The 25851-nt window shown below is 41.1% G+C and overlaps 1 protein-coding gene across 1 annotated transcript in view; it reads right to left on the reverse strand.

The window, feature by feature from the left end:
- LOC122737123 (tetraspanin-36-like) overlaps positions 1–25450 on the reverse strand; it is a 56783-nt gene extending 31333 nt beyond the window's left edge. Inside the window, exon 1 of the mRNA XM_043979585.1 lies at positions 25202–25450. Within this exon, the coding sequence (XP_043835520.1) occupies positions 25202–25270 (69 nt within the window). The 5' untranslated portion in view covers positions 25271–25450. The remainder of the gene's footprint in view (positions 1–25201) is intronic.
- Between the last annotated feature and the right edge of the window lie 401 nt (positions 25451–25851).

A 25851-nucleotide genomic window follows, 5' to 3' on the forward strand; every position in this document is an offset into this window, starting at 1 on the left:
CATTACAAATAAAACATTTTTTAAAATAACCTTGGGAAAAGAGCATGATATTGAATCATTATTCTTGCCATGGAGTATCCAGCACCATACTAGATATTTTGACTAAGAAGTTCACCATGGATAATATACATTCCCTAATCCTAAATGATAGACACATGACATAACCAGATAATACAAGAAATGAAAGCATGCTTTTCATTTACCCAGTGATTCAAAATAGCGCTAGCCTCTTCCCTCCCCAACAGCCCATGCTCTATCATATTTGATTTAACACCTTATTAGATGTTGAATATTATTTGTGTCAGTCTTGCCTACAGAAGGATATAACCAGTCAATCAATAAGTCTTTCTGAAGATCTATTATGTGCGAGGCACTGTGTTAAGCCCTGGAGCATACAAAGAAAAGTAAAAAGACAGTCACCTCTCAGGGAGTTCCTGGTCTAATGGAGACAAATAGGCAAACAACTAGGGGGTGCTGAAGACAGCTCCCATTAGGAGAGATTTCCAGCATATTTACACCTCAGAAAGTGCTCCATTTAGTTGATTGTCTGGACGTAAGAAAGTGATGGAGAAAATGTTAATAATGTGGTTTACACTTAAAAGAATTCTGTATGTACTTTCCCGCCTAAAGAACTAGCTGTTAAACATTTACCAGCACACTCCTGTAAACTATGTACGGACAAGATATCTATAGAATACATTGGAAATAATCATTAGAGAGAAGGCACTAGCATTAAGGGAAGTGTGGGGGGGGGGTAAAAAAGAGGCTCCTAGTAAATATGGGATTTTAGTGGGACTTGAAGGAAGCCAAGGAAGGCAAGAAGTGGAGATGAGGAAGGAGAGCATTCCAGGCATGGGGAATTGCCAGTGACAATGTGCAGAATTTGGTGTCCCCCCCCCTTTCTCTTTTTTGCTCAGTGCTATTTCTGTTTTTTTTTTTTTAGTGAGGCAATTGGGGTTAAGTGACTTGCCCAGGGTCACACAGCTAGTAAGTGTTAAGTGTCTGAGGCCAGATTTGAACTAAGGTACTCCTGACTCCAGGGCCGGTGCTCTATCCACTGTGCCACCTAGCTGCCCCCTCAGTGCTATTTCCACCCCTTCATACAATGCAGTAGTCCAATACACACTCAGATAAAGGCCACAATCATTCTTTGGGGTTTTTTTGGTTTGGGTTTTTTTTTTTTTTTTGGTGAGGCAGTTGGGGTTAAGTAACTTGCCCAGGGTCACACAGCTAGTAAGTGTCAAGTGTCTGAGGCTGGATTTGAACTCAGGTCCTCCTGAATCCAGGGCCAGTACTTTATCCACTGCACCACCTAGATGCCCCCCTTTTTTGTTTTGGGGGTCTTGGGGGGCACAGTCATTCTTGATCCTTCAATACTTCAGCACCCTGAGCCTTCTTTAATGTAGGTAGTACCTTCACCAACGAGACACTGGCATTTCTTCAAAGACTTAGAAGTATTCATATGGAATAGAAGGTGTCCATATGGTTGAAGCAAATCTCCAGGGATCATACTGGATATGGTAGATGGAAGATCAAAAAGACAGCTGGGTAAAAACAACAACTACTACTACTAACATTTATATAGCACTTACCAGGAATTATGCTAAGCACTTTACAATTATTATCTCATTTAATCCTCATAACAACCTTGGGAGATAGGCACTATTATTATCCCCATTTTACAGATGAAGAAACAGAGGCAAACAGAGGTTAAATGATTTGCAAAAGGTCACACAGTTTGGAAATGTCTGAGATATATATATATTTTTTTTTCAGGACAATGAGGGTTAAGTGAATTGCCCAGAGTCACACAGCTAGTAAGCATCGAGTGTCTGAGGCCAGATTTGAACTCAGGTCCTTCTGAATCCAGGACCGATGAGAGAAAGAAAGGCAAACTTTCACCCCCACAGATTTAATCGCAGAGTGAGGACTAGAACTTGGACTGTTTTCTAGGCCATTGCAATCTGTTCCACCATGTAAAAGCTGAGGATAGGGGAAAGGAAGAAATCAAGAGGACAGAGACAGGTCCAGAAGTACATGGAACTTGGAGGTCAAGGAGGAGCATCAGTAAAAGTCAGCCAGGTCATATGGAGCTGGAGATTTTGCAGAAGTTAAGAGGTAAAAATTGGGTAGCCATGGACCAAAGCCAAGTTAGTCATCAGGAGAGCAAAATTAGATACAACATGCTAAAGAGAAGAAGACTTTGAAACAGAGGTAGGCTCTGCCTGAGGCAGGAAGTCATTTCTATCCTTCTTCCTACACATTTTGGCTTCTCAACACATGATGAACCAGACCTCCTAGGGCATGCATGGCCCACCAATATTGGGAAGTTCAGAAGTTGTCACAGGCCCACAAGCCAGTATATGATAAGTAATAATAAGCCAAGTGTTCCTTGGGTTAACCCTGATAGTTGAATCAAATGCAAACATCAGAACATCACTGCCTTGTTCTAAGAAGCCCTAATCATTGTCTTTAAAGGTTTTAAAGTTCTTAATGCCCAACTAAATAAATTATGTATCTTTTTTCATGTCCATCTGTGGTCTGGACTTCCCTCAGTGGACTATCTACCTTCTTGTGGGAAGTCCCCAAGACTGCATGCTCCCTAAAAACAAGAGCCTCTGGATTGTAGGATCCTAGACCTAAAAGTTCAAAAGTATCTTGGGATCAGGTGACTTTCTCAAGGTCATCCTGGTAGTAAGTGGTGGAGTCAGAATTTGACCTTGGTTCCTTTGACAACAAATCCATCCTCCCCGTTTCTGTATCTCCCCTAGCTTCTAGCACTTTTCTGAGTACATCATAGTAGGTCCACAACATATACATGTTGATGGACTTTTTGACTGAAAACTCTATTCATGGGGTGAAATTTCTGTTGCTTCTTGTTAGCAACAGATTATCTACCTAAAGCTTCTTGTGAGAAAAATCAATCCAAAGGTGCTTGCTTGTTGGCAGCCAGGTGGTATAGAGGATAACATGCTGGGTCTGGAATCAGGAAGGCCTGAATTCAAATCTAGCCTCACACACTTTGACCCTGGTATGGTCAAGTTAGCTTACAATTCCAGCTGACTAAAGGTGGTTGTAAATGAGAGTTTTTGGTCACAGTGGGACTGGGGCTTTCCTGCTCCCAATTAATGCCTTTCCCCTGTGATTACCTCCAATTTATCCTGTATATATTTATCTGTATATATTTAGTGCTTCCCCCATTAGATTGTGCTCTCCTTGAGAACAGTTACTCTGTGTTTGTGTGTGTGTGTGCGAGCATGTGCATCTCTGTCTTTTCTCACATTTCCAGGGCTTACCAGAGTCTGGCACCATAGTAGATGCTTCATTAAAGTCCCTTCTTTGCTTTCCCTGAGGAACCTAGCTCTGAGCCTAGGCCACAGCCTATACAGAATAAAGGTATTGGTCTGATTTAGAAAAAAACTAAAAATCCAAAAGAATCCATGCTACACCTCTGGCTCCCGCCCCCACCTTGGCAGAAAAAGGTTAGAGAACTCACTATCTTTTCTTTAACTTCTAGAGCCCGGTGAGGAGAACTGTTGTTTTTACACTGCCAAAGCAGGAACTGATTGTTGCAGATTAGGTAAAAGCTTTACATTTATCAAATGTGTTCCCAGTCCAGCTTTGCTGGACTGATTTGTCCACCCACTTACAGCTCTTTATTTTATGTGGATTAGGTCACCCAGGGTTTAGAGCAGGAGTTCTTAACATTTGTGTGTGTGTGTGTGTGTGTGTGTGTGTGTGTGTGTGTGTGTGTGTTATGGGCTCTTAGGGCAGTCTAGTGAAGTGCAGGGACCCCTTCTCAGAAAGATATTTTCAAATGCACAAAATAATATGCATACAATTACCAAAACCAATTATATTGAAATACAGCTATCAAAAATATTTCAAAAACAAGGTCACAAACCCAAGATTAAGAATTTCTAGTTTAGAAATTTCTTGGCAGAGAAAGCTGAGCCAAAAAGAACTGTATGATTGGTAAGGAACACTGTGTATGAGTAAGAGACTGGAGGGAGGGAGGAAAGCTGTCCCTGAAAGGAATATAATTCTGTGATCTTATCTAAATTTGTTCATTTCACTTATATAAGTCTTTCTATGTATGAGGAAGAGACTTGAGGGAGGAAGGAAGCCGTCACTGCAGAGACATGAGAGTCTGTGAGCTTTTCTAAATTTGTTCTTTTCATTTATGTAGGCTCTCTATGAGATTCATCATTCATTTGTGCAATAAACATTGACAGTATGCCGGGTGAGAGGCATCCTGGTGAGGTAGATAGCCAGCCAGCTTTGGGGTCAGGAATACCTGAATTCAAGTCTTGACTCATGACTTGGGCCCATAACCCCTCGTGCCCCAGACAACTCTACAAGTTACAGGCTATCTGAATCACTGGAGGATGTTTCTAGGCTAATGAAATTCCCATATCATTATCAAATTGTATTTTATTCAGCATCTATATTCAAATGTTGCTGTTACCAGGGCTATGTAAAGTAAATGAGACAGTCACAAGTTGTGCCTTTTAGGGATTTTCAATGGAAGAATAGAAGCTCTTTGCAGGCAGGGAGTCTGTATGGGTATGTGTTTCTATCCCTAGTACAGAGCACTGTGCCTTGCACAAGGTAGACACTTAAAGATTGCCTGATTATATTGAGAACAACTGACATAGGTGACCGGATGAAGAACATGCAACTGAATAAAAATGAAGTGTACCCTGTTTTACACAACATTCAGGGGAGTCAGAGTAGATATTGTTGTTTGTCTTTTCTTTTTCAAAGAGGACCAACGATGTCACAGATGGTGTCTTCACTTGTATGAATTAGATTTAAGTGAGGAGGCAGAATTGCACAGAGTCATCAGCCTCACTCTCTCTTCCAGAGTTATCAAAATCCAGTGGGGTGGGGGCAGCTAGATGGTGCAGTGGATAGAGCACTGGCCCTGGAGTCAGGAGTAACTGAGTTCAAATCCGGCCTCAGACACTTAATACTTAACTGTCTGTGTTACCCTGGGCAAGTCACTTAACCCCAATTGCCTCACTAAAAAAAAAAAAAATCCAGTGGGGTGGGTAACTAGGTGGAGAGGTGGATAGTGCACTGGTCCTGGAGTCAGGAGGACCCAAGTTCAAATCCATCCTCAAACACTTGATATTTACTACTAGCTGTGTGACCCTAGGTAAGTCACTTAACCTAGATTGCCTCACCAAAAAAAAAAAAAAATCCAGCGGATTAATGACTGGTAATGGCCTGGGATGCAGTGGATGACCTTGTGCATTCAACCAAGCTCTAAGTGCTCCACAGTCCTTGCTTCTGTCATCTTTGTGGCTGTTGGAACAAATTGTTCTCATCTGTCCATTCCACTGGGGGAGGTCTTCACATGCTTGGGTGGCTGACACCCCCCTATTATTCACCAACAGGTGTGAGGCTTGTCAGTTACCCTCAACCTGGTGAAGGTCATCTGGTGAGAGTTTACCAGGGTGTTGTCACTACAGATGCTATAGCTTCTTGGAGCCCCAGGTAAGAGTTGGGTGAATCAGGTGGACAACAAAGGTGGATGATACAGTGGATATACTGCCTAGGAAGTAGAGAGGATGTGGCTCCAAATTCCAACTCACACAAAATGACTTTGGACAAATCACTTCAACCACCCATATTTCAGTTTCTTCATTTGTAAAATGAACACACTACCTTTATATCTTCTCTTTCCAAACCCTTGGCACTGTCCTCTGACCTGTGTAACCTAGAGGTCCAGTGGGCCTTTCCATCACCATACCACTGAACCTCTTAGAATTCCCACAACCTTCCCTTTTTTGGTACAAAGCGCTTTTTTTCTTTTTCACAAGAAAACTCAGGATAAAAGGGGTTCAGAATTTGCCCAGCAGGGTGACGCAGCCAGTGAGAAACAGATCCCAAATTAAATTCAGATTCTTCCTATTCCAAGTCCATTGTTCTTTCTGTCAGAGTCCACATGGCTGAAGTCCAAGGTCTGAGACAAATGGGGAAAAGGATGACCAGTCCAAGAACTCACACCAGGAGGAACCCCTACAAATCAGGAAGCCAAAATCTAGGGAGTGCCAAGCATTGTCCATTGGTATAACTCTCACCCTGATTCCCTAGAGCTTTGGTCTTTTTATTGCAAATGCCTATATTCCCCACTTCTGTGCCCTGATCAAAGGCAGGACCTTTGCCAAGCTTTCTATGATTGCTACCCTCATTGGGCTATAGGAAAAAAATAATTTCTCTTCTTCATGACAGCTTGAAGAATACTTGAAGATAGATACTGTGTCACTCCCAAGTCTTCTCTTCTCCAGGCTAAACGTTCCCAGTTTCCCTAACTGATCTTCACATGATAGGGGCTCCACTCCACTCAGCATCCTGGTTAATCTGACTTCAATGTTCAACTATCTCTGAATCCTATGAGCCTATTAAATACCTACCTATATTATGTATACACTGTGCTTGTCTAGGGAAATAAGAGTCAAAATGAAATGTCATGGTTCCTGCCCTCAGGGGCCCTACAGCCTTTGAGAAAGCCAATTGCTCAGCCACTTTTACCACTTTACAAGGCAAGTTGTGCTCAACAACTGTGATTCTAAAAATTGTAGATTAGCAGCTACCCTTCCTTATAGGTTTGCCCTACTTTTAAGAAAATAAAATAAATGAAATTTGGATTTCATAGAATCATGAAAGAAATTAGGGAGTGCCAGATGTAGGTAACCCAGGCCTGTAAACTCAGTTATAAGGAAAGGCTGAGGCTGGTTCATCTCTTGAGCTTGGGAGCTCTTAACTATGGTGGGTTATGCTAATCGGGTGTCCACATTGAGTTCAGCATCATTATGGTGATTCCCCTATAGGTGGCAGGAGTACCCTATTGCCTAAATAAGGGGAAGACCAGCCTAGGTTGAAAACAGGGCAGGCAAGCTCCTATGCCAATAAGTAGTGAGATCTGGCCCATGAGTCGTCCCTGTCCTTCCAGCAAGAGTGAGACAGGAAGATGCAGTCTTTTAAAAAAGAAAGAAAGAACCAAGAAAGGAGAGACTGTGATGGAATACTATACTGTGATGTAAGAAATGATAAACAGATTTTTAGAAAAACATGGAAAACTTGCATTAAATAATGAAAAGTGAAGTAAGCAGAACAAAGAGAATGTTGTATACAGTAACAACGATACTTTTCAAAGAATAATCGTGAACAACCAAGTTATTTTGGGTACCATAAAACTTAAATCCACTATAAAGGACATATGAAGGAAGATGCTAGCCTCCTCTAGAGAAAGAATTGATAAACAGAAGTATGCATAGTATCATTATATATATACATACAAATACATGCATATGTATGTATATATATTTATAATCTGCATTAAATAGTGGCCTTCTCTAGTGTGGGGTGGGGAGGGATGGAGGGAAGACAGTTTGGAACTTAAAATATAACAAAAAAATTTATTTTAATTTTGAAAAAAGGAGAGAAAGAGAGGAGAAAGAAGGAAGGAAAGAAGGAAGGAAGGAGGGAAGAAGGGAGGGAGGAGGGAAGAAGGGAGGGAGGAAGGAAGGAAAGAAAGGAAGAAGGGAGGGAGGAAGGAAGGAAAGAAAGGAAGGAGGAAAGAAGGAAAAAAGGAAGGAAGGAAATTAGGAAGTGATTTTGTATTCCACATAAAGGTTTCATTATTCACCATTAAATGGAAGCCGTCACAGAGTTATGGGATTGCTCTGACAAAATTTCAATTTATACACAATTTCTAGGAAACACATTGTTTGAACAAAATAAGACATGACTGTATAGAAGCAATCTACATAACATAAATTTGGGCACAGCCAGCAGATTCACTTAAATTAGGCTAGTAAGTCTGTTCCTCTATGAAGGTGGTTGTATTTGAAGAGGCCCTGTGGACTCATTAACCAAAATCTAGGAACAGAGGATCTGTGCCCAGGTTCTGGGGAAGAATGGATCTCTGTAGTGAAAGTCTGTAGATGACATGGCCTTTTGACATAACACAACAAGATAATGTTTCTGAGTTTCCAAGAAAAAGGGAATTTTAGACAGCTAGGAGGCATTAGCATAAAAAGCAGTTTTTCCCCCACAAAAATGAACATGATGAGCTTAGACTTCTAACAATCCTTGCAACTTTTCCTACAATTATACAGTGATTTTGATCAAGGTAGAAAGAAAATGCTTTGGTACCAAACACCCTTGGGCTCCATGCTATGGGTTTCCTTCCTCATAAATGAAAATGTCTACTTATGAGCTCCTTTTGTTTTTTTCCAGGTATTTTCCCCCATAACACTAAGGTCAAATGGGAGTATGCAACTAATTCTCTTTGGTCCATTGGAGTAGAGGACATTCTCAGTAAGGACATTTCATCTACCAATGCAGATTTTGACCTGCTCTGCAGCTGGAGCACAGAGAAGCTAAGATACTTATCTAAGGGTCACAAGGGCAATCCATGCCACAGACAGGATTCCTGACTGAGAGGGCAGTTCTCTATCTACTCTAAAATTCAACCTGTACTTTTTACAATTATCCTTTGGGAGAACTCATTTCAGCAATCCTGTAAAATATATGTGAAGTCCCATCCTCAACTTAGCCCCCTTGCTTATAGTTCTGAAGCACTCAAAAATGTTTGCTTTCCACTGCTTACTATGACTGATTTTAACTATGTCTCCAGGCAATTTGGCACAATGCTTGCTCAAGGAAGGAAATGGCATCAAAGAATATGAAAAATGCATTAGGAAAGAAGTGCAAATGTGACCAGCTGAGGTTGAAGCTACTACCTCTTAGAAAAGCCCATGCTAACATTTAGCCTCAATTATTTTTAGCCTGTAGGGCTGAATGACTGTTATCAACGTGACATTAAAAGGCTCTTTTTCCTTAAGAGCTTCTGAAACTGACTCATTCTGTGGTCTTGAGAAAACACGTGGTATCATTTCCTATTTCTTTCCATCCCATCTTTGGGGTTTGATTTGATGTTGTCGAGGCAATGGAAACCTGCTCAGGCTTTCTTCTAACCATGCCACCATCAACACATTTCACCTGGTGAGAGTGAAATCGGGCTTATTCAGAAGGGCAAATAAGTGGGCTGATTTCTTTGGAAGGAGGCATGGGAGGAGGGGGACTACAGAAGTTCTGACTTAAACGAAGGATGAAGGAGAGATGGGGGACTCACTAGTAGATGGGAGACTGTCACGTGAGTGCTACAACAACAGAAACTGTCCTACTATCCATTAATAGATGTACAGAACCATGTGTTACTGGATGAAATGGGAAAAGACTCACTTTCCCATAATGATGTGGGCAGAAGGTACAGGGAGCTATTGGGAAAAGGGAGGGATCGCTGAGAGATAGAAAGCAAGTTACCTGGGTGGCGAGATTAGGGTCATTCAGGAACCACCAAACCAATGTGAAATACAGCAGGGTCAGTAGTAATGGCAGCAGCCAGAGGCATCTGCTGTCAGGTCACTGTCAAGAAGCACCGAAGCTAAGTGGCCCATAGGAGCTACGGGAATTTGGATGCTGAGCAGAGCAGTGATGTTTGAGTGCTGCAGATACTGCCTTCACCAAAATCCCAACTCTAATACAGTGAGGACTTTCCCTATTGGTGAAACTCAGAAGAGTTTGTTTATGTAGGGAAAAGGGCTGACCCCTCTTCTCAAGGAAAAGAAGTGTAACGATTGGAATAACGCCACCTGCTGGATACTTACTGTAGAAGAGTTCTGCCCATGAAGCGAAGGTCTTTGAGGGCAAGACCAGGAGTCTTTTCTTTGGCGGGGAGGAAGTGACGCAGACTAGTGGGAGGAGGAAGGAAGAGACTGGCGCTGAGTCTCGGGCTCTTTCCTTTGGACTCTGGTGGAGAGCGGAGCTAGAAATGTGCTCTCCCTTTAATAGCTAGGAATTTAGGCCTTTTTCTCTCTCTTTACCAAATTCTTATTCTCCTTAATAAATGCTTAAAAGTCTAACTCTTGCTAAAGCTTATAATTTATTGGCGACCACTCATTAGATATTTTAGACAGTTTAGCTAGAATTTTAGCCCTTAACAGATGGCTGACCACGAAGAGGAAAGCTAACCCTCAGTCTTCTGATCTGCTGGTTGGGTAAGAAATTTCCCCTCCCTCTCCCTTTAACTGCTAAGTACTGGTGTACTGGCTGTGTTTTTCCTTTAAATTTTTTCGAATGGACCTTTTAAACTCCCTAATTACCCTATTTTTGATTTTGGTCTGTTTAACCAGACAAATGGGAGATAAGATCATGTTAATGCTTTGTTTTTGTGGATTTTCTATTTTTCTTTTTATTTTTGTTAAAAGAGCCAGCAACTTACTCACACAAGGAAATATCTCTCCCTCTCCCAACCATGCTTTTTCAGAGAAACCTGAAGAGATTCCTGCAGCTTTTCCCAGTTCTAACACTAATTGTTGCTCTAATTTTGCATGCCTGGAGGCAATGACCCACCCTCTAGAAGCTTTTAATCCCCTAGCACCTGGAGGCAAAGTGGGGGAAGAGGAATCCAGGCCTGAGTTCAAAATCAAGTCTGATTCAAATTGCTCTGGTCCCTCCCCTCCTCTCCAGACCCCACCCTCTACTCCTCCTATGGCCAAGCCCATAGCTTCCCCTGCCTGGGAAGTCCAGAGATCTGATGCACATGCTCAACTTTTTCTACCTGCATTTGCAGCTTCAGGCTCAGCCCTTCCCCGGCCTGGCTGTGCTTTTGAGACAATCTTAGAAAACTCTTTAAATTCCAGATATGCTTGTTTTGTTCATAATTTTGCTAACCTGCTTTTGTCTTTAATTAGTAATCTTATAAAGCATTTGTATGGTGAAAAGACTGACAAACAATATAGAGGGGTTAAAGAAGAAAAACTTAAGCTGAATAAGAATGACAATCATCAACATAGTTCAAGACTCTGCTTCTTTTGCCATGGAAGGGTATATATTTTACAGAAATGTAGAAGTAAGCAGCAAGGTATTGATATGAGTATTGGGGATTTTAGATATCGGAATCAAAGGTGTTCTGAATTCACTCAGAGTATTAATATCAGTTCAGAGGTTACATAGGATTTCTATGCTATTACATATACATTTTGAAATTAATGGTATGGGTTTATTTTCATAGAGATTTTCATGCTTTTGAGATTGTGTTTTATATTTAGTTTTTAAAACAAGGAGAATATTTGTAAAAGCTTTTTATAGTCATGTGATCAAGTTTATATTTTATAATACTCTTATTAATATTAAGTTCACATTCATTTAGACTTCCTTAGTTTGAATTTCATTGTCTTTTATTGTTCCATGTGTATTTTCTTCTATTCATTTGTCTATCTAATTTTGAAACATTGCAAGATGGTTTTGATTTTATTATACAATGTTAATTCTAGGAGTATTGTGCTCCCATATTCTGAGTTGTTTGTTTTTGTTATTTTTTCTCAACTGATTATTTGATCAAACTCTTTAAAGCATTTCCCTGGCAAATTGTTTGCCATGGCAAGTGTAAATTGATTCTAGAAGTATTATTTTTGATAAGCATATTCCAAAAAAAAAAAAAAAAAGAGGGGAACATTTGTAAAAGTTTTCTTTGAGATTGTATTGTGCTTTAACTTGTATTTAAATATGTTCAGATTTTTCAAAAAAGTAATTGTATACTAAGTAAAAAAGGGTATTATTTGAAATTGTTGCATAATTATATATTGTGTTCTGAGTCAAGATGTATTCACATTTTTTGCAATCATTTATTATCCTCAATTTTTAAATCCATATGAGACTTGGATTATGGGAACTTATCATTTAAGACACTAATTACCTTTATTCTGAGTTATCAGATGCCAGTTGGCCAAGGTGCCATCCAATCACAAGAGGAATACATGCAAGAGCAGACACTGAACTGTCACATGAGGGGAGACATGCATGAAGTCAAGGTATGGCCGAGGGAACGGCTTTTGACAAATGTTGAGGTTGGATTCTCTTGGTTTAATATTTTATTTTATTTTTCCCCACAATATTGTACAGATGGCTGGAAGTATTCATCCCACCCATCTCACTTCTACACCTGGCTTCCATGCTCCCTCCTATATGCCTGATGCCATGGACATCTCAGTCCCATGCATCTGATTAAGTCTGACTCAGTTTCTTCCAATATGTTCGGTGGCATGGACATATATTCCATCCACCTATTTTAAGCCTGGCATACTGTATGGGCAGTACATATTGCTCAAGTGTGGGAATGCTCATATCCCATCATTTCTCTGTTCTTTTATGGTAACCCCCATAATTATCTCAGGTGTCATGATAAATACAGTGTTGAATTTGGCCTTGACACCTGTTACCAATTATATTAGATTTTTTAATTTCTCATAATGGCATGAGGATAATTAGGCAGATGATGCAAAAAGTGATGAAACAAAGATAAAAATTATTTTTAAAAATTAATATCGCAGCAATTGTCTTCTCAAATACCCTCCATAAGGGGGGACTATAGTAATATTATAATTTTAAAGAATGTTTCAATTTTTGTTTTATTATATGTTTCATGTGTAACAACTAAGATTCTGTATTCCCTTAGACATGTTTTTGAGAACTTTCATTGTTTGATTTGATTATTGACAAAGCTATTTTAAAGTTGTGTTAAGCTCAATTTTGTAGGAAGTTTTCCTGGCTGATTACCAGCATCCACACATCAACCCCTGAAAAGACTTCCATTCCACGACTACACCTAGAGGACATCTGAGAAAAGACTTTCAGAGACTTTAAATGAACAGTTTTGATTTGTTGTTTTTGTTGTGTTTTTTTTTCTCTTTCTGTTATAATATACACCATCTGTAACATGTATTCTCTGCAGAGGCCCTCCCTTTGCAAGACCAATGTCAAAGCGTCGGTTCATGAGGACAAAAAAAAAATCACCCCTCTGGACAAAACTTTCCTCTCTTCCTTTTCTATATTGTTGTTCACATATTATTAGTTAGCAATAGTTATTATATTCTTTTTACTGTTCCGTCAAGGAAACATTTTCTTGAGGAACAACAGGGGGGACTGTAACGATTGGAATAACGCCACCTGCTGGATACTTACTGTAGAAGAGTTCTGCCCATGAAGCGAAGGTCTTTGAGGGCAAGACCAGGAGTCTTTTCTTTGGCGGGGAGGAAGTGACGCAGACTAGTGGGAGGAGGAAGGAAGAGACTGGCGCTGAGTCTCGGGCTCTTTCCTTTGGACTCTGGTGGAGAGCGGAGCTAGAAATGTGCTCTCCCTTTAATAGCTAGGAATTTAGGCCTTTTTCTCTCTCTTTACCAAATTCTTATTCTCCTTAATAAATGCTTAAAAGTCTAACTCTTGCTAAAGCTTATAATTTATTGGCGACCACTCATTAGATATTTTAGACAGTTTAGCTAGAATTTTAGCCCTTAACAGAAGAGAAAAAATCCCTATTCCTTTGTCAACTAGGAAAGCCCCAGTTCTCTCTCTTTTTTTTAAATAGAATTTTATTTTCCAAAATATATGTAAAAACAAAATTTTAACATCAATTTTGAAAAAAATTTGTGTTCCAACCTCTCTTCCCCCCCGCCTCCATTTGCACCCCCCACCCACAAGAACTCAAGCATTCAAAACAAGTTATACATGAGTAGTCATGGAAAAATTCCCACATTAGTTAGTTGTGAGAGAAAACAGTCAAAAAAACCCCCAAAACTTCAGATTAAGAAATTGTCAAAGAGGAAAAGAAAAACAATATTTTAATGTGTTTCCATCTGTTTTCAGATACTATCAGTTCTTTCTCTGCAGATGGGCTGCAATCTTCATAAGAATTAACTCAGGGACCCTGATCTCATTGGAGTGGGCTCATGGAGGGGATAGCCTTCATACCCAATTGGGAGGAGCAATCTATTTAATTTTTAAATTATTTAATTTTTATTTAATTTTTAAATAATTTAATTATTTCCTGCAGGGGCAGGAAAATAGGAGAAGAAGATAAGGAAGGAAGGGTGAAAAAAGGGAGTGCAGAGTGAGGGAGAGGAAAGTCAGAAGTAAAACAGTTCTCTCTTTATATGCTTTGTAATACATGTTTTATGTCCAAATGTTAATTTAGGTGAACTAAATACCCTACAAATGATCCGTATTTAGACATTTCCTGATGGCCAGACTTCTTGGTAGAAGATTCAATGCAAGTATGAGGAGAGTGCTGGGTCACGTGTGGGAATGGGCCTCTAGGGGCCGTCCCAGGAGGTGGGTAGCAGAACTCCCTTGGAAACTTCTAGGGATTCCCCGGACAAATGAGCCTCAATGTTAAAGGTCATGAGTGCTTTGGGGATAAGGAAGCAATCCCCTTTATTGATCACTGAACAGGGAGGGGAGATAAATCAGTGTACCTATAAGAAGGAAGTGACACCATCCATAACATTCTCTTCCTTTAATACTCCGGGTAACATCTTGGAACCTGGGACTTTCCCCTGAGGGCTGGGGGAGGGATGGCTTTCCTGGCAGCCTGGCAACTGTTCCCACATGGCAGCTAAAGCTAAGCTCAACTGTGTAAGACTGAACCCGGCCCCTGGCTGTCTCTTGTGTGGCCTATATCTTTTTCCACTCCAGTCACTCCTCCACTCCAAGCTGATTTTCCTCAAGCACATATCTGAACACATCACTCCTCCCCCCATTTAGTCAACTCCACTGGTTCTCTAGTCCTCCCCCCTAGGATCAAATATAAATCCCCTCTTTGGCTTTTAAAGCCCTCATAACCTGGCCCCTTGCTACCTTTCCAGTCTTCTAACGTCTCACAGCTCCCCACCCTCAGGTGCTCGGATGCATCACACTGTCTTCCTTGGCACTCCATCTCCTCAGTTCTGGGAACTGTCTCTGGCTGTCCCGCATGCCTAGAATACTCTCCTGCCTCATCTCCACCTCTTGTCTTCCCTGGCTTGCCTCAAGTTCCAGTTAAAATCCTAGCTTCTAAGGGAAACCTTTTCTAATCCCCCTTATTACTAGCATCCTTACTCTACTTATCATCTCCAATTTATCCTGTTTGCTTCAGTCTCCTCATCTGTAAAATGAGCTGGAAAAGGAAGTGGCAAAACTACTCCACTATCTTTGCCAAGAAAACCCCAAATGGGGTCAGGAAGAGGCAGACACAACCAAAAGAACAACAATGCCTGATTTTCTTTGTATATTGAATATCTTTCTACCCCACCCTCACCCCCTAGATAGGAGCGCAAACTGACCTTGTAGGTATTTTTTCCCTAGAGTACTGGGATAAGGACAAAATAAGTCCAAGAATATAAGAAAAGGAGTCTGACCCTTCTTTTAGGTGTCCAGGTTCCTTAAGGAGTGAACCCTGTCTAAAGGCTTACTTGGGTCCAGAGCTGAGCCAGGAAAGGGGCATGGTACTTCAGCCTCTCTGGGTTCCAACCATTTGGTGTTTTATTGTTCAACACACCATGTCAATGTTAGCAGAAAAAAGCTCCCTCTGACTTAACCCAGTGCAGCTGTCAAGAATACAGGGTTCTTGGGGGGCAGCTAGGTGGTGCAGTGGATAAAGCACCAGCCTTGGATTCAGGAGTACCTGAGTTCAAATCCAGCCTCAGACACTTGACACTTACTAGCTGTGTGACCCTGGGCAGGTCACTTGACTGTCATACCCCTGCAAAAAAAAAAAAAAAAGAATACAGGGTTCTTGCTAAATGTCAGATACTGGAGTGTCAGTGGGTATCTGGTCTACCTTTCAGTTTAGACAAGAAGTTACCTAGCTTTTTTTCCCCCTTTTTTGTGAGGCAATTGGGGTTAAGTGGCTTGCCCAGGGTCACACACACACACAGCTAGTGAGTGTCAAGTGTCTAAGATCATATTTGAACTCAGGTCCTCCTGAATCGAGGGCCAGTGCTTTATCCACTGCGCCACCTAGCTGCCCCTGTTACCTAGCTTTTATATAGGTTACCGTGGGATGATGGTTTGGAATGATTGGCATACTTTGCACTTTGTGCTTAGGATGGAAAACTCTCCCTCCGGGCTCATTCTCTAGAGCAGTAATGAGTCAGCTGAGTAATTTGTGATTAGAATAGCACCAGTCCTTCTCTCCTTTAAATGTGTTGATGTTGTGTTTCAGTCATACTCTCTCAGAATAACATTTGCCCAACTCCAGACTTCTGTTAGTTACCCTGTTTCATGATTCCTCAAAGGTTTCTCATAGTATCGTATAATTCAATATATTGCAAGTAGTGCAAAGAACTTTGGATTTAGGAGTCAAGAAGATTTGAGTTTGAATCCTGTCTCAGACACTTACTAGCTGTGGGATGTTGGGCAAGTCATTTAACCTTACCCAACCTCAGTTTTCTCATCTGTAAAATGGGGATAATAATAGCACCTACTGACTCACAGGGTTGTCATGAGGGTCAAATGAAATAATATATGGAAAAGATTTTGCAAACCTTAAGGCACCATGTAAATGCTAGCTATTATGATACTCAGAACTGAGTGAACAACTAAAGATTGTTGATTAATGAATTAATGGCCTGGAAGGAAATCAAAAGCTCTAGGTTCAAGTCACTGCTCTTCCAGGTATTCATTGTATGAACAAAGGCAATTAACTCCCTGAAACTTAAATTTCCTCATTGCTCTATAGTGAGGATCCTATTTGGAGACCTGATCACTTGCCTCAACGAAACATAAATGAAAGATTTAACTAAGCTGAGGTCACAGACAGCTAATGCATCTAAGCTAATGCCAGCAAGAAGGATGTCTAACCTCTAGTGCTTGCTACTTACTATTCAGTGGCCCTAGGCAAGTCCCTTAACCTTCCCTGGGCCTCAGTTTCCTCATCTGTAAAATGGGGATACTGAACTATACAGCCCCTGAAATCCTTGCAGTTCTAGATCTGTGATCCTATAATATATGAAACATATTTTCCTCGGATGATACTTTCTTCTGGAAGAATCCAGCCTTGGCATCCAAGTAGAATGTAGTAAACTTCTTGAGGCCAAGGAACAAGTGGTTGTTGCTTTTTGCTCAAAGAGGGAATAACATACATACTCAAGCAGGTATAGTAATATATTTTTTCCCTGAGGAACAGTGGGAGGAGAAGGAGATGGGGGGGGGGGAAGAAGAGGCGAAGGAGGGAAGGGAAGTTTGGGGGAGGAAGCTGTAAAAAGCAAAACACTTTAGAGGAAGATGAAGATGTTCAGCATAATACCACATGTATGACATGCTTGATTTCATAAGGAGAGTTGAGGAGGGAGGGAGGAAGAAAAATTTAGAAAACAGAATTAGCTCAAAGGCCATAACCTCATCTGAGCAGGCTCAAGGAGCGAATAACACACACACATCCAATAGGGAAGAGTAATCTATTTAACCCTTCAGGAAAGTAGGAAGGGAAGAGGATAAGGAGGGAAGGGTGAATGAAGGAAGGGTAGTGCAGGGGAGAGGGTAATCAGTAGCAAAACACTTATGAAGAGGATTAGGGCAAAATAAGGTAGACAATGGAATAAATATCATTGGAAGGGAATGGGATGGAGGCAAATAGTTACTTTGACTACAAAGTCAAAATGTATGGTACCTACTCTGCTGGGCTATTGTGAAGAAAATTCTCTGTCAAGTTCAAGGTACTATATAGAAATTGTGATGAACAGGATGCTATCAGAAAAACCTGGAGAGACCCACATGAACTGAAGAAGAGAGAAATGTACTGTATACAAAACAGCATTAGTGTAAGATGATCTGCTGGGAACCACGTGGTTATTTTCAGCAAGGCAATGATCCAATATAACTCTGAAGAAATTAGGAAAATTGCAGTACGTCTACAGAGAAAGAACTGATGGTATCTGAAAACAGACTGAAACACACTTTTTTTGGACAATTCCTTAATCTGAAGTTTTGGTTTTTTCTGTTTCCACTCACAACCTAGATAAGGTAGAATTATTTGCCATGACTACTCATGTATAATTTATGTTGAATTGTTTGAGTTCTTGGCATGGAGGTGGGAGGGGAGGGAGGAAGAGAAGTTGGAACACAAAGTTTAAAAAAATTGATGTCAAAATTTGCTTTTACATGTAATTTGGAAAATAAAAGTCTAAAAGAAAAAAAAGAAAAGAAATTTTAAAAAAAGAATTGAACTGAATCACTCCTTAGCAGGTAGTCCCCTTCATTTCTGCATTTTAATGAAGCAGTGGCTTAAAGAGTATCCTATGTTTAAAAAGAAGGAACGGAAATGAGGGAATCAAGAATGAAATAATAATAGCTTATATTTATATAGTGCTTTAACTTTGTGGTTTGCAAAGCAATTCACACATGTTAAACATTTGATTCTCAAAAAAACCCCTTGAGGTAGGTGCTCTTATTATTCCCATTTTTTTTTTTGCAGGGCAATGAGGGTTAAGTGACTTGCCCAGGGTCACACAGCTAGTAAGTGTCAAGTGTCTGAGGCTGGATTTGAACTCAGGTCCTCCTGAATCCAGGGCTGGTGCTTTATCCACTATGCTACCTAGCTGCCCCTATTATTCCCATTTTACTGATGAGGAAACTGAGGCACCAACAGGTAAAGTGACTTGTCCAGGTTATACAGGTAAATAAGTGTCTGAGGTAGGATTTGTACTCAGAGCTCCCTGTGCCAACTAGGGTTCTAAACAAATTATTCTTTTTTGGGGGTGGGGGCAGGGCAATGAGGGTTAAGTGACTTGCCCAGGGTCACACAGCTAGTATGTGTCAAGTGTCTGAGGTCCGGATTTGAACTCAGGTCCTCCTGAATCCAGGACCGGTGCTTTATCCACTGCACCACCTAGCTGCCCCTCTGAACAAATTATTAATGGAAAATAAAAAATTAAAAACTTTGTGTTGGGCAGCTAGGTGGCACAGTGGATTGAGCAGCGGCCCTGGAGTCAGGAGTACCTGAGTTCAAATCCAGCCTCAGACACTTAACACTTACTAGCTGTGTGACCCTGGGCAAGTCACTTAACCCCAATAGCCTCACAAAAAAACCCAAAACCCAAAAACTTTGTGTTAATAAAATGACCTAGTTAAGAAATACAATCATCACTATATTCCTATCACATCATCTAAACACCCCTCAACATCTTGAATCATTTTCAAAAAGGATTGCATAAAGTGAACTGACTGCTTTGTAGGGAAGCCATTATTTAATGAGCTCATAATTATTCTAACTTGTCCCTGACAGTCTTCACCCTGACAGCACAAAAGAAACAAAGGTTTGATTGCAAATATTGTCAGACTCAGTTGATGACCTAGTTAGTTTTGCTGAACTGTTTTTCTCTTCTTTCATTTATCTATCCATCCATCCATCTGTTTATTTATTTTTGTTACAAAGCACAGCTCACTGGATAGGGAAGGAAAGGGGACATATTTTGAAATTAAGGCATATTAAGGGACAGTGGATAGAGCTCCATGCCTGCAGTCAGGGAGACTCATCTTCCTGGGTTCAAATCTGGCCTCAAACACTTACTAGCTGTGTGACCCTGGACAAGTCTCTTAACCCTGCTTGCTTCAGTTTCCTATCAAATGAGCTGGAGAAGGAAATGGCACAGACACTTAACACTTATTAGCTGTGTGACCCTGGGCAAGTCACTTAACCCCAATTGTCTCACCCCCCCCCCCAAAAAAAAAGAAAGAGAGAAGGAAATGGCAAACCACTCCAGTATCTTTGTCAAGAAAACCCCAAATAGGGTCACAGAGTCAGCCATGACTGAAAAATGACTGAACTACAACAAAAAATAAAATATTTTAGTAACAATTTAACATTTGTTAAGAAACAAAGATTTGTGTTAGATATCGAGAAATTCAACTGAAAATCCAAACTAAGGAAATGCAAATCACCTATTTGTTTTTGTTGTTGTTGCATATTCCACATATTCCCCCAATGATTTAATGAGAGACAAACTACTATTTTATCCACTGGCATATATTTTCTTTCTTTTTTTGGCATATATTTTTATTAAAAAAATCCAACAACTCTAGGCTAGAAAACAAAATCAAACAGGGGAAAGGAAGCATCCATTAACAAACACTTGTGAACATAAAGCTCTTCCTATACCTTCATGAAGTTCACAATGATGCCTACCAGCAATAAACAGCTATGAACTTAGAACTCACATGTGAACAACATTATTACAAGGTTAGCAGATCTTTCAATCAAATCCAATTTCCAGTAATTGAGGAAGTACATGAATTTCATTCCTGTTTTACAGATGAGGACATGAAATCAGAGAAGATTGATTCTATTAACAAATGCCAGGGTCAGGAGCAAAGACAATTAACTATGAACAAAAGCGCTTTGTGTGTCTTTGATTTTATCACTTCTGATTTAATCAGCCTATCTTTTTCTAATCTTTAACCTCTTTATCTACTGGCACCTTCCCTACCACCTTCAAACATCCCCCAAATCTCCACTCTTGGGCAGCTAGGTGGCCCTGGAGTCAGGAGGACCTGAGTTCAAATCCGGCCTCAGACACTTGACACTTACTAGCTGCGTGGCACTGGGAAAGTCACTTAATCCCGATGGCCTCAAACATTCAGAGCTATCTCCAGTTGTACTGATGTATATCTTGCTACTGGATTCAGATGGCTCAGGAGAAGAGAGTGAGGCTGGTGACTCTGCACAGCTATGCCTCACTTAAATCCAATTCACTGCAAGTCATGACATCACCTCCCAATGGCATGGTCCTCCTCTTCCAGAATGAATAACAAACAAGTCTCCACTCCATTCTTAAAAAACCGTTATCTAAATCTTGTCCTCTAATTGTGGGTGTTTCCCAAAGCTCTGTCCTAATCCCCCTACTCATCTCTCCCTTTGCTTTTTCTCTTGGTGACCTCATCAGCTCCCTTGAGGTCATCTCTAAATGATTACTTCTACATCTTCATATCTAGCTACACTCTCTCCTATCACACATATCAAACTACTGGATATCCTGGAGATACCTGAAATTCAACACTTGTCTAAAAAAGAACTCATCTTCTCCATCTGCCCACCCTCTCTTCCATATTCTACCTGTTTCTTTTAGAGGCACCACTATTCACCCTTCCAGGGTCACAAGTTTATAACCTTATCACTTTCCCTTACCCCACAAATCCAATCCATTGTTAAACCTTGCCATTTTTTTTGCAACAGCTCTCAAATCTGATCCCTTTTCTCTATTCACACAACTACCACCTTAGTTCAGACCCTCTTCTTCCTCTTTCCTAGATTATTTTAATAGCCTCCTATTGGTCTTCCCATTTCTAGTCTCTCACCACTTCAATCTGCTATCAAAGGGAGTTTCCTTAGACAGAAATTGGACCATATCACTTCCCTACTCAGTCAACTGCAATGGCTTCATACAGCCTCTAGAATCCAATGTAAATTTCCCTGTTTCGTATTTCAAAGCCTGTTTGCTACCATGCCATAACCTATCTTGTATATTATTTTCACTCTCCCATTATCTTCAATCCAACCAAACTGTCTTCTCTCTTCCTTTCAGATGACTCCAAAATTCAGTTTTTTCCACTGGCATTTCCTATGCCTGGAATGAACTCCCTCCTTCCTCATCTTCACCTCAATCCTTTTCTCTTCTTTCAAAACATAACCCTAGGGGCAGCTAGGTGGCACAGTGGATAGAGCACTGGCCCTGGATTCAGAAGGACCTCAGTTCAAATCCAGCCTCAGAAACTTAACACTTACTAGCTGTGTGACCCTAGGCAAGTCACTTAACCCCAATTGCCTCACCAAAAACAAACAAACAAAACATAACCCTAGGGGACAACTAGGTGGTGCAGTGGATAAAGTGCTGGCCCTGGATTCAGGAGGACCTGAGTTCAAATCCGGCCTCAGACACTTGAAACTTACTAGCTGTGTGACCTTGAGCAAGTCACTTAACCCTCATTACCCTGCAAAAAACAAAAACAAAACATAACCCAAGCAACTCTTCCTATGTGAAACCCTTCCTGCTCCTTCCGACCAAACTCCCCCTCTACCCCATATCTGTTCTATTCATCAGTATGTGCTTTGTATTTTTTATATTCATCAGTCTGTCTGTCTGTGTCCTTATTGTATCACCCATCGAAGTGTAGACTCCATAGGAATAGGGATTATTTCATTCATTGTATTTGTGGCCCCAGAAAATAGCTCGGTGCCTGGCATACAGCAGATGCTTAATTAATACTTGTTGATTTGTCTGATAGATTGATAAAATCTTTGGGAGTTGCTGTGGCCAAAAAGGTTATTGTATTAGAGAGGGAAGCAAAAAAAAAGTATAAAGTCCCATTTTCACAGGCTGATTTAAGACATTTTTAAAGCATCCAATTAAACACTGTAATTTAGCTAAGGCAAACACTTTTTAGGCTAGGCCTTTGAGATGATAATTATATAAACTGGAACCTCTCTCTTGGAACAAACACTGAGAACAGGTGCTGCCCTCCTTCACAGTACAAGAGTGAACATTTCCTCTACCCTTGTGCTGTGGGCACAGCTGAGGGGAAGGCCTAACCCTCTGAAAGTTCCGCTTAAAGATGTGACCAGGAAATAAATTGCTTGTGTATGGGAGAAAGTGGTGGATGAGAAGAGACCTGCCTTGGTGCAGCAAGCATCCTGTGAGCAGTACCACCAGAAGAGGAGGTGAAAGAACAGCAGCCTGGGCCAGACTGAGGTGGCATGGCCACTATGATTTCTTGTCCTTAGATCTCTTCTCTATTTGAGTGGGTAAAAGGTACTAAGGAGAGGGGAGGGGGAGCTTGCCATGGTACTGACAGGGGCCTGGGTCATAGGCCCACACATATCCATGTATATCAGTGTAGGGTGAAAGCAATGAGGATGCCACCTTGCTAGAGTGGAAGGAAAACTGCATTTAACATCATAGCATTGGGGTTCAGTGTCCATCTCAGCCACTTATTGTATACCCTGTGTGTGGCCTTGGGCCACCTATTTCACATCTCTGGGCCTCAGTTTCCTTAACTGTAAGAAAGGAGAGAATAGACTAGATGGCCTATAAGGTCTCTCCCAGTCCTGTATTATGATTTTATAATTAGATTCGATCCATTACTAATTATTTGAATTTCAGCCAGTGATTTTGTTCCTGGTTCCCCCTTACTGAAGAAGGCTGAAGCTTCATCAATAACAGCTACAGCAACAGACATGGTAGAGGGCTCCCGGTACCCTTGTCAAGCTGGTTATTTGGAGCTGGTACTAAGGCTGAGGGGAGCCAGATCTACAGGGCTTAGATACCAGAGTCTTTGCTCATTTTCTAGCAAAGTGGGAGAACACTTGAGTCTAAAGTGGCTCAATTATGGGATGCTGCCCTGTATGGTTTCAAGAGTTTGAGGACCCTCTCTTATTAGGAGAAAATGAAGGGATGCTCTTGAGGGTAGGCTATGTCTGACACAAAGTTCTGAATTAGGTCTAAGGACTCTCACACAGGAGGATACTGAAGTTTTTATGGCATATATACAGCAGGGGCAACTAGGTGGTGTAGTGGATAGAGCACTGAGCCTAAAGTCTGGAAGATCTGAATTCAAATTTGACATTACTTACAAACTATGTGATTCTGGGCAAGTCACTTCACTCAGTTCTTCATCTCTAAAATGGGAACATACTGGAGAAGGAAATGGCAAATCCTCCAGTATCTTTGCTAAGGAAATCCCACATAGAGTTGTACACCACTGAACAACAACATACAAGAGGTAAACAGGTCCGTTTTGGAGTGTATAATTAAATTTGGTGCTTGGATATTGCAATAGGTCTGGAGTTAGGAGGACCTGAGTTCAAGTCAGACCCTAAACATTTACTAGCTGTGTGACCCTGGGGGCAAGTCACTTCAGTCTGTTTGCCTCAGTTTCCTCATCTGTAAAATGAGCTGGAGAAGGAAATGGCCAACCACTCCAGTATTTTTGCCAAGAAAAACTCAAATGGGGTCACAAAGAGTCAGATATAGCTGAAAAACAACTGAACTGAGATGGAGAAAGAGAACTGTCAGGAAGCTGAGGGTCAGGAGTGCCAATAGGCAGAAAAGCACATCGGTGTTGCTATCGTTTTAAAGTGTTGAAGTGAAGAAAGCTCCCTCTTCTGCTCTCACAGCTGCTGGTACTGCTGTCTATACTGCCACCAGAGGGATCAGAAATCTGAGTCCACTTAGTAGGAAAACGAGGCCCAGAAAGGTTAAGGGACTTGCCCACAGTCACACAGCAGTCAGTAGAATAGTGTGTCCAGAGTTCCAAGACTAGCTCTGCCACTTATTCTTTGTGACTCCAGGCAAATCACTTCATATACAACATGAAGGGGTTATATTAGATGACCTCTCATCAAGTTCCCTTTTCAGCTCTATCTGCTATGAACAAGGTAACAAGATCTGAGAGTAGGATTTTTACTGACCTCTTATATACTTCCCCAGGGACCGGCATTAGGGATATTGCAATGGTGTGGGGCAAGTGGAGAACTGGTATTTCCCATCAAGAGCTCACTATGTGTTGTGCACTCTGCTAAGCATGTGACAAATATCTCATTTTACCATAAGGTTACTATTAACATTTTACAGCTGGGGAAACTGAGGCAAGTAGAACTTAAATGAGTTGACCAGGAGTCACACAGTTAGTAAGGGTACAACAATGCATTTAAGCTTAGTTCTTTCTGACTCTCAGGCCCAGAATCCACTTGGCCACCTAATCATAATAGCTTCAATCTAGCAACGCTCCTCTGAATGACATCAGCTGAGCTCCCTCTCCCATTTTCCTCTTCCCAGAAGAGGGTGTCGCCAACCAATGGGACGCCGGGAAACCCTTCCTGATAATAGCCCGTTTGATATCCGCATGTTTACTCAAAACCCACCTGCAGCATGTTCAGCCTTTAGCCAACTAAGAATTCTCCTTGTCTCTTTCTCATTTTCCTCTGAAAAAGCTGCCCCCAGCCTTTTTTGTTGTTGTTTGCTACGGCATCATGAAACTATTGTTTCAAAGCTCGGGTCAGAAAAGGTCACCACCGCAAAATGAGATGACCGAGGGCATAAATGGGACAGAATGGAAAGATAATCCTGAACTTTTGTAATAATTCTGCATGCATACACACACACATATACGCTTGTTTTCATTTTCTTTATCATGTGCATCAATTCTACTCCCCAGACACATTTCCCCCTCTCCCCTCCCCAAAGAGGCAGCCCAGCTGTGGTGCAGGTGGCCAGGTTCAGTTTCCCTGGGAGGAAGCAGCTAGAACAAGGATGCATTAAGGAGCGTTCCTCCCCTCCCACTCCACCCCACCCCATCCCTGGGGTCCCTGCTAACTTACCAAAAAAATGGCACTGAGCAGCAGGAGCACCGTCTTGGAGGTAATCATCCCACAGTCCATGGCAGCCATGGCTACGGGGCCAATGTCAAGGTCGGTGATGTGGCTGCCTGCCTGGCACAAAGAGTCTGTCTCCGGTTTCTGGGCTCCCACTCTTCTCAGTTTCTTGGCTGAGTTTGAGCCTCACTCAATCACATGATTTACGTATCATCCTACCCAGTCACATGTTTCCTAATGCACAGAATAAAACAAAACAATCACTGTCCAGGTCAGGACACAGCAGTTTCTCATCTTCGTTGCCATTTTACTCTAAGAAAACAGGGAGCTCTGAATGAAGTCAAGAAACTCACACGGGGAGTTACTAAGTAACTTCAGTCTGTTCCAAAATAGAATAGAGTTTATTTACCTACAGCTGTACAGGATTAAAAAAAACCAAATCAATCAACCTTCACCTATTTCCAAGAAAGTAACAAATGGTTGCAATAACTGAAAAGTCAGTGATATACATAATAAACTTTTTTTTTAATTTAGAAAAAAAATCCCCAAATTCTCCTTCGTGTATTTCCAAGAATATAACAAACTAATTAATGGTTGTAATAACTGGAGTCAGTGAAATATAAAATGAATTTTTTATCTAGAAAGAAAATCCCCAA

The sequence above is a fragment of the Dromiciops gliroides genome, chromosome 1 (assembly GCF_019393635.1).
Source record: "Dromiciops gliroides isolate mDroGli1 chromosome 1, mDroGli1.pri, whole genome shotgun sequence".
Classification (NCBI taxonomy): Eukaryota; Metazoa; Chordata; class Mammalia; order Microbiotheria; family Microbiotheriidae; genus Dromiciops; species Dromiciops gliroides.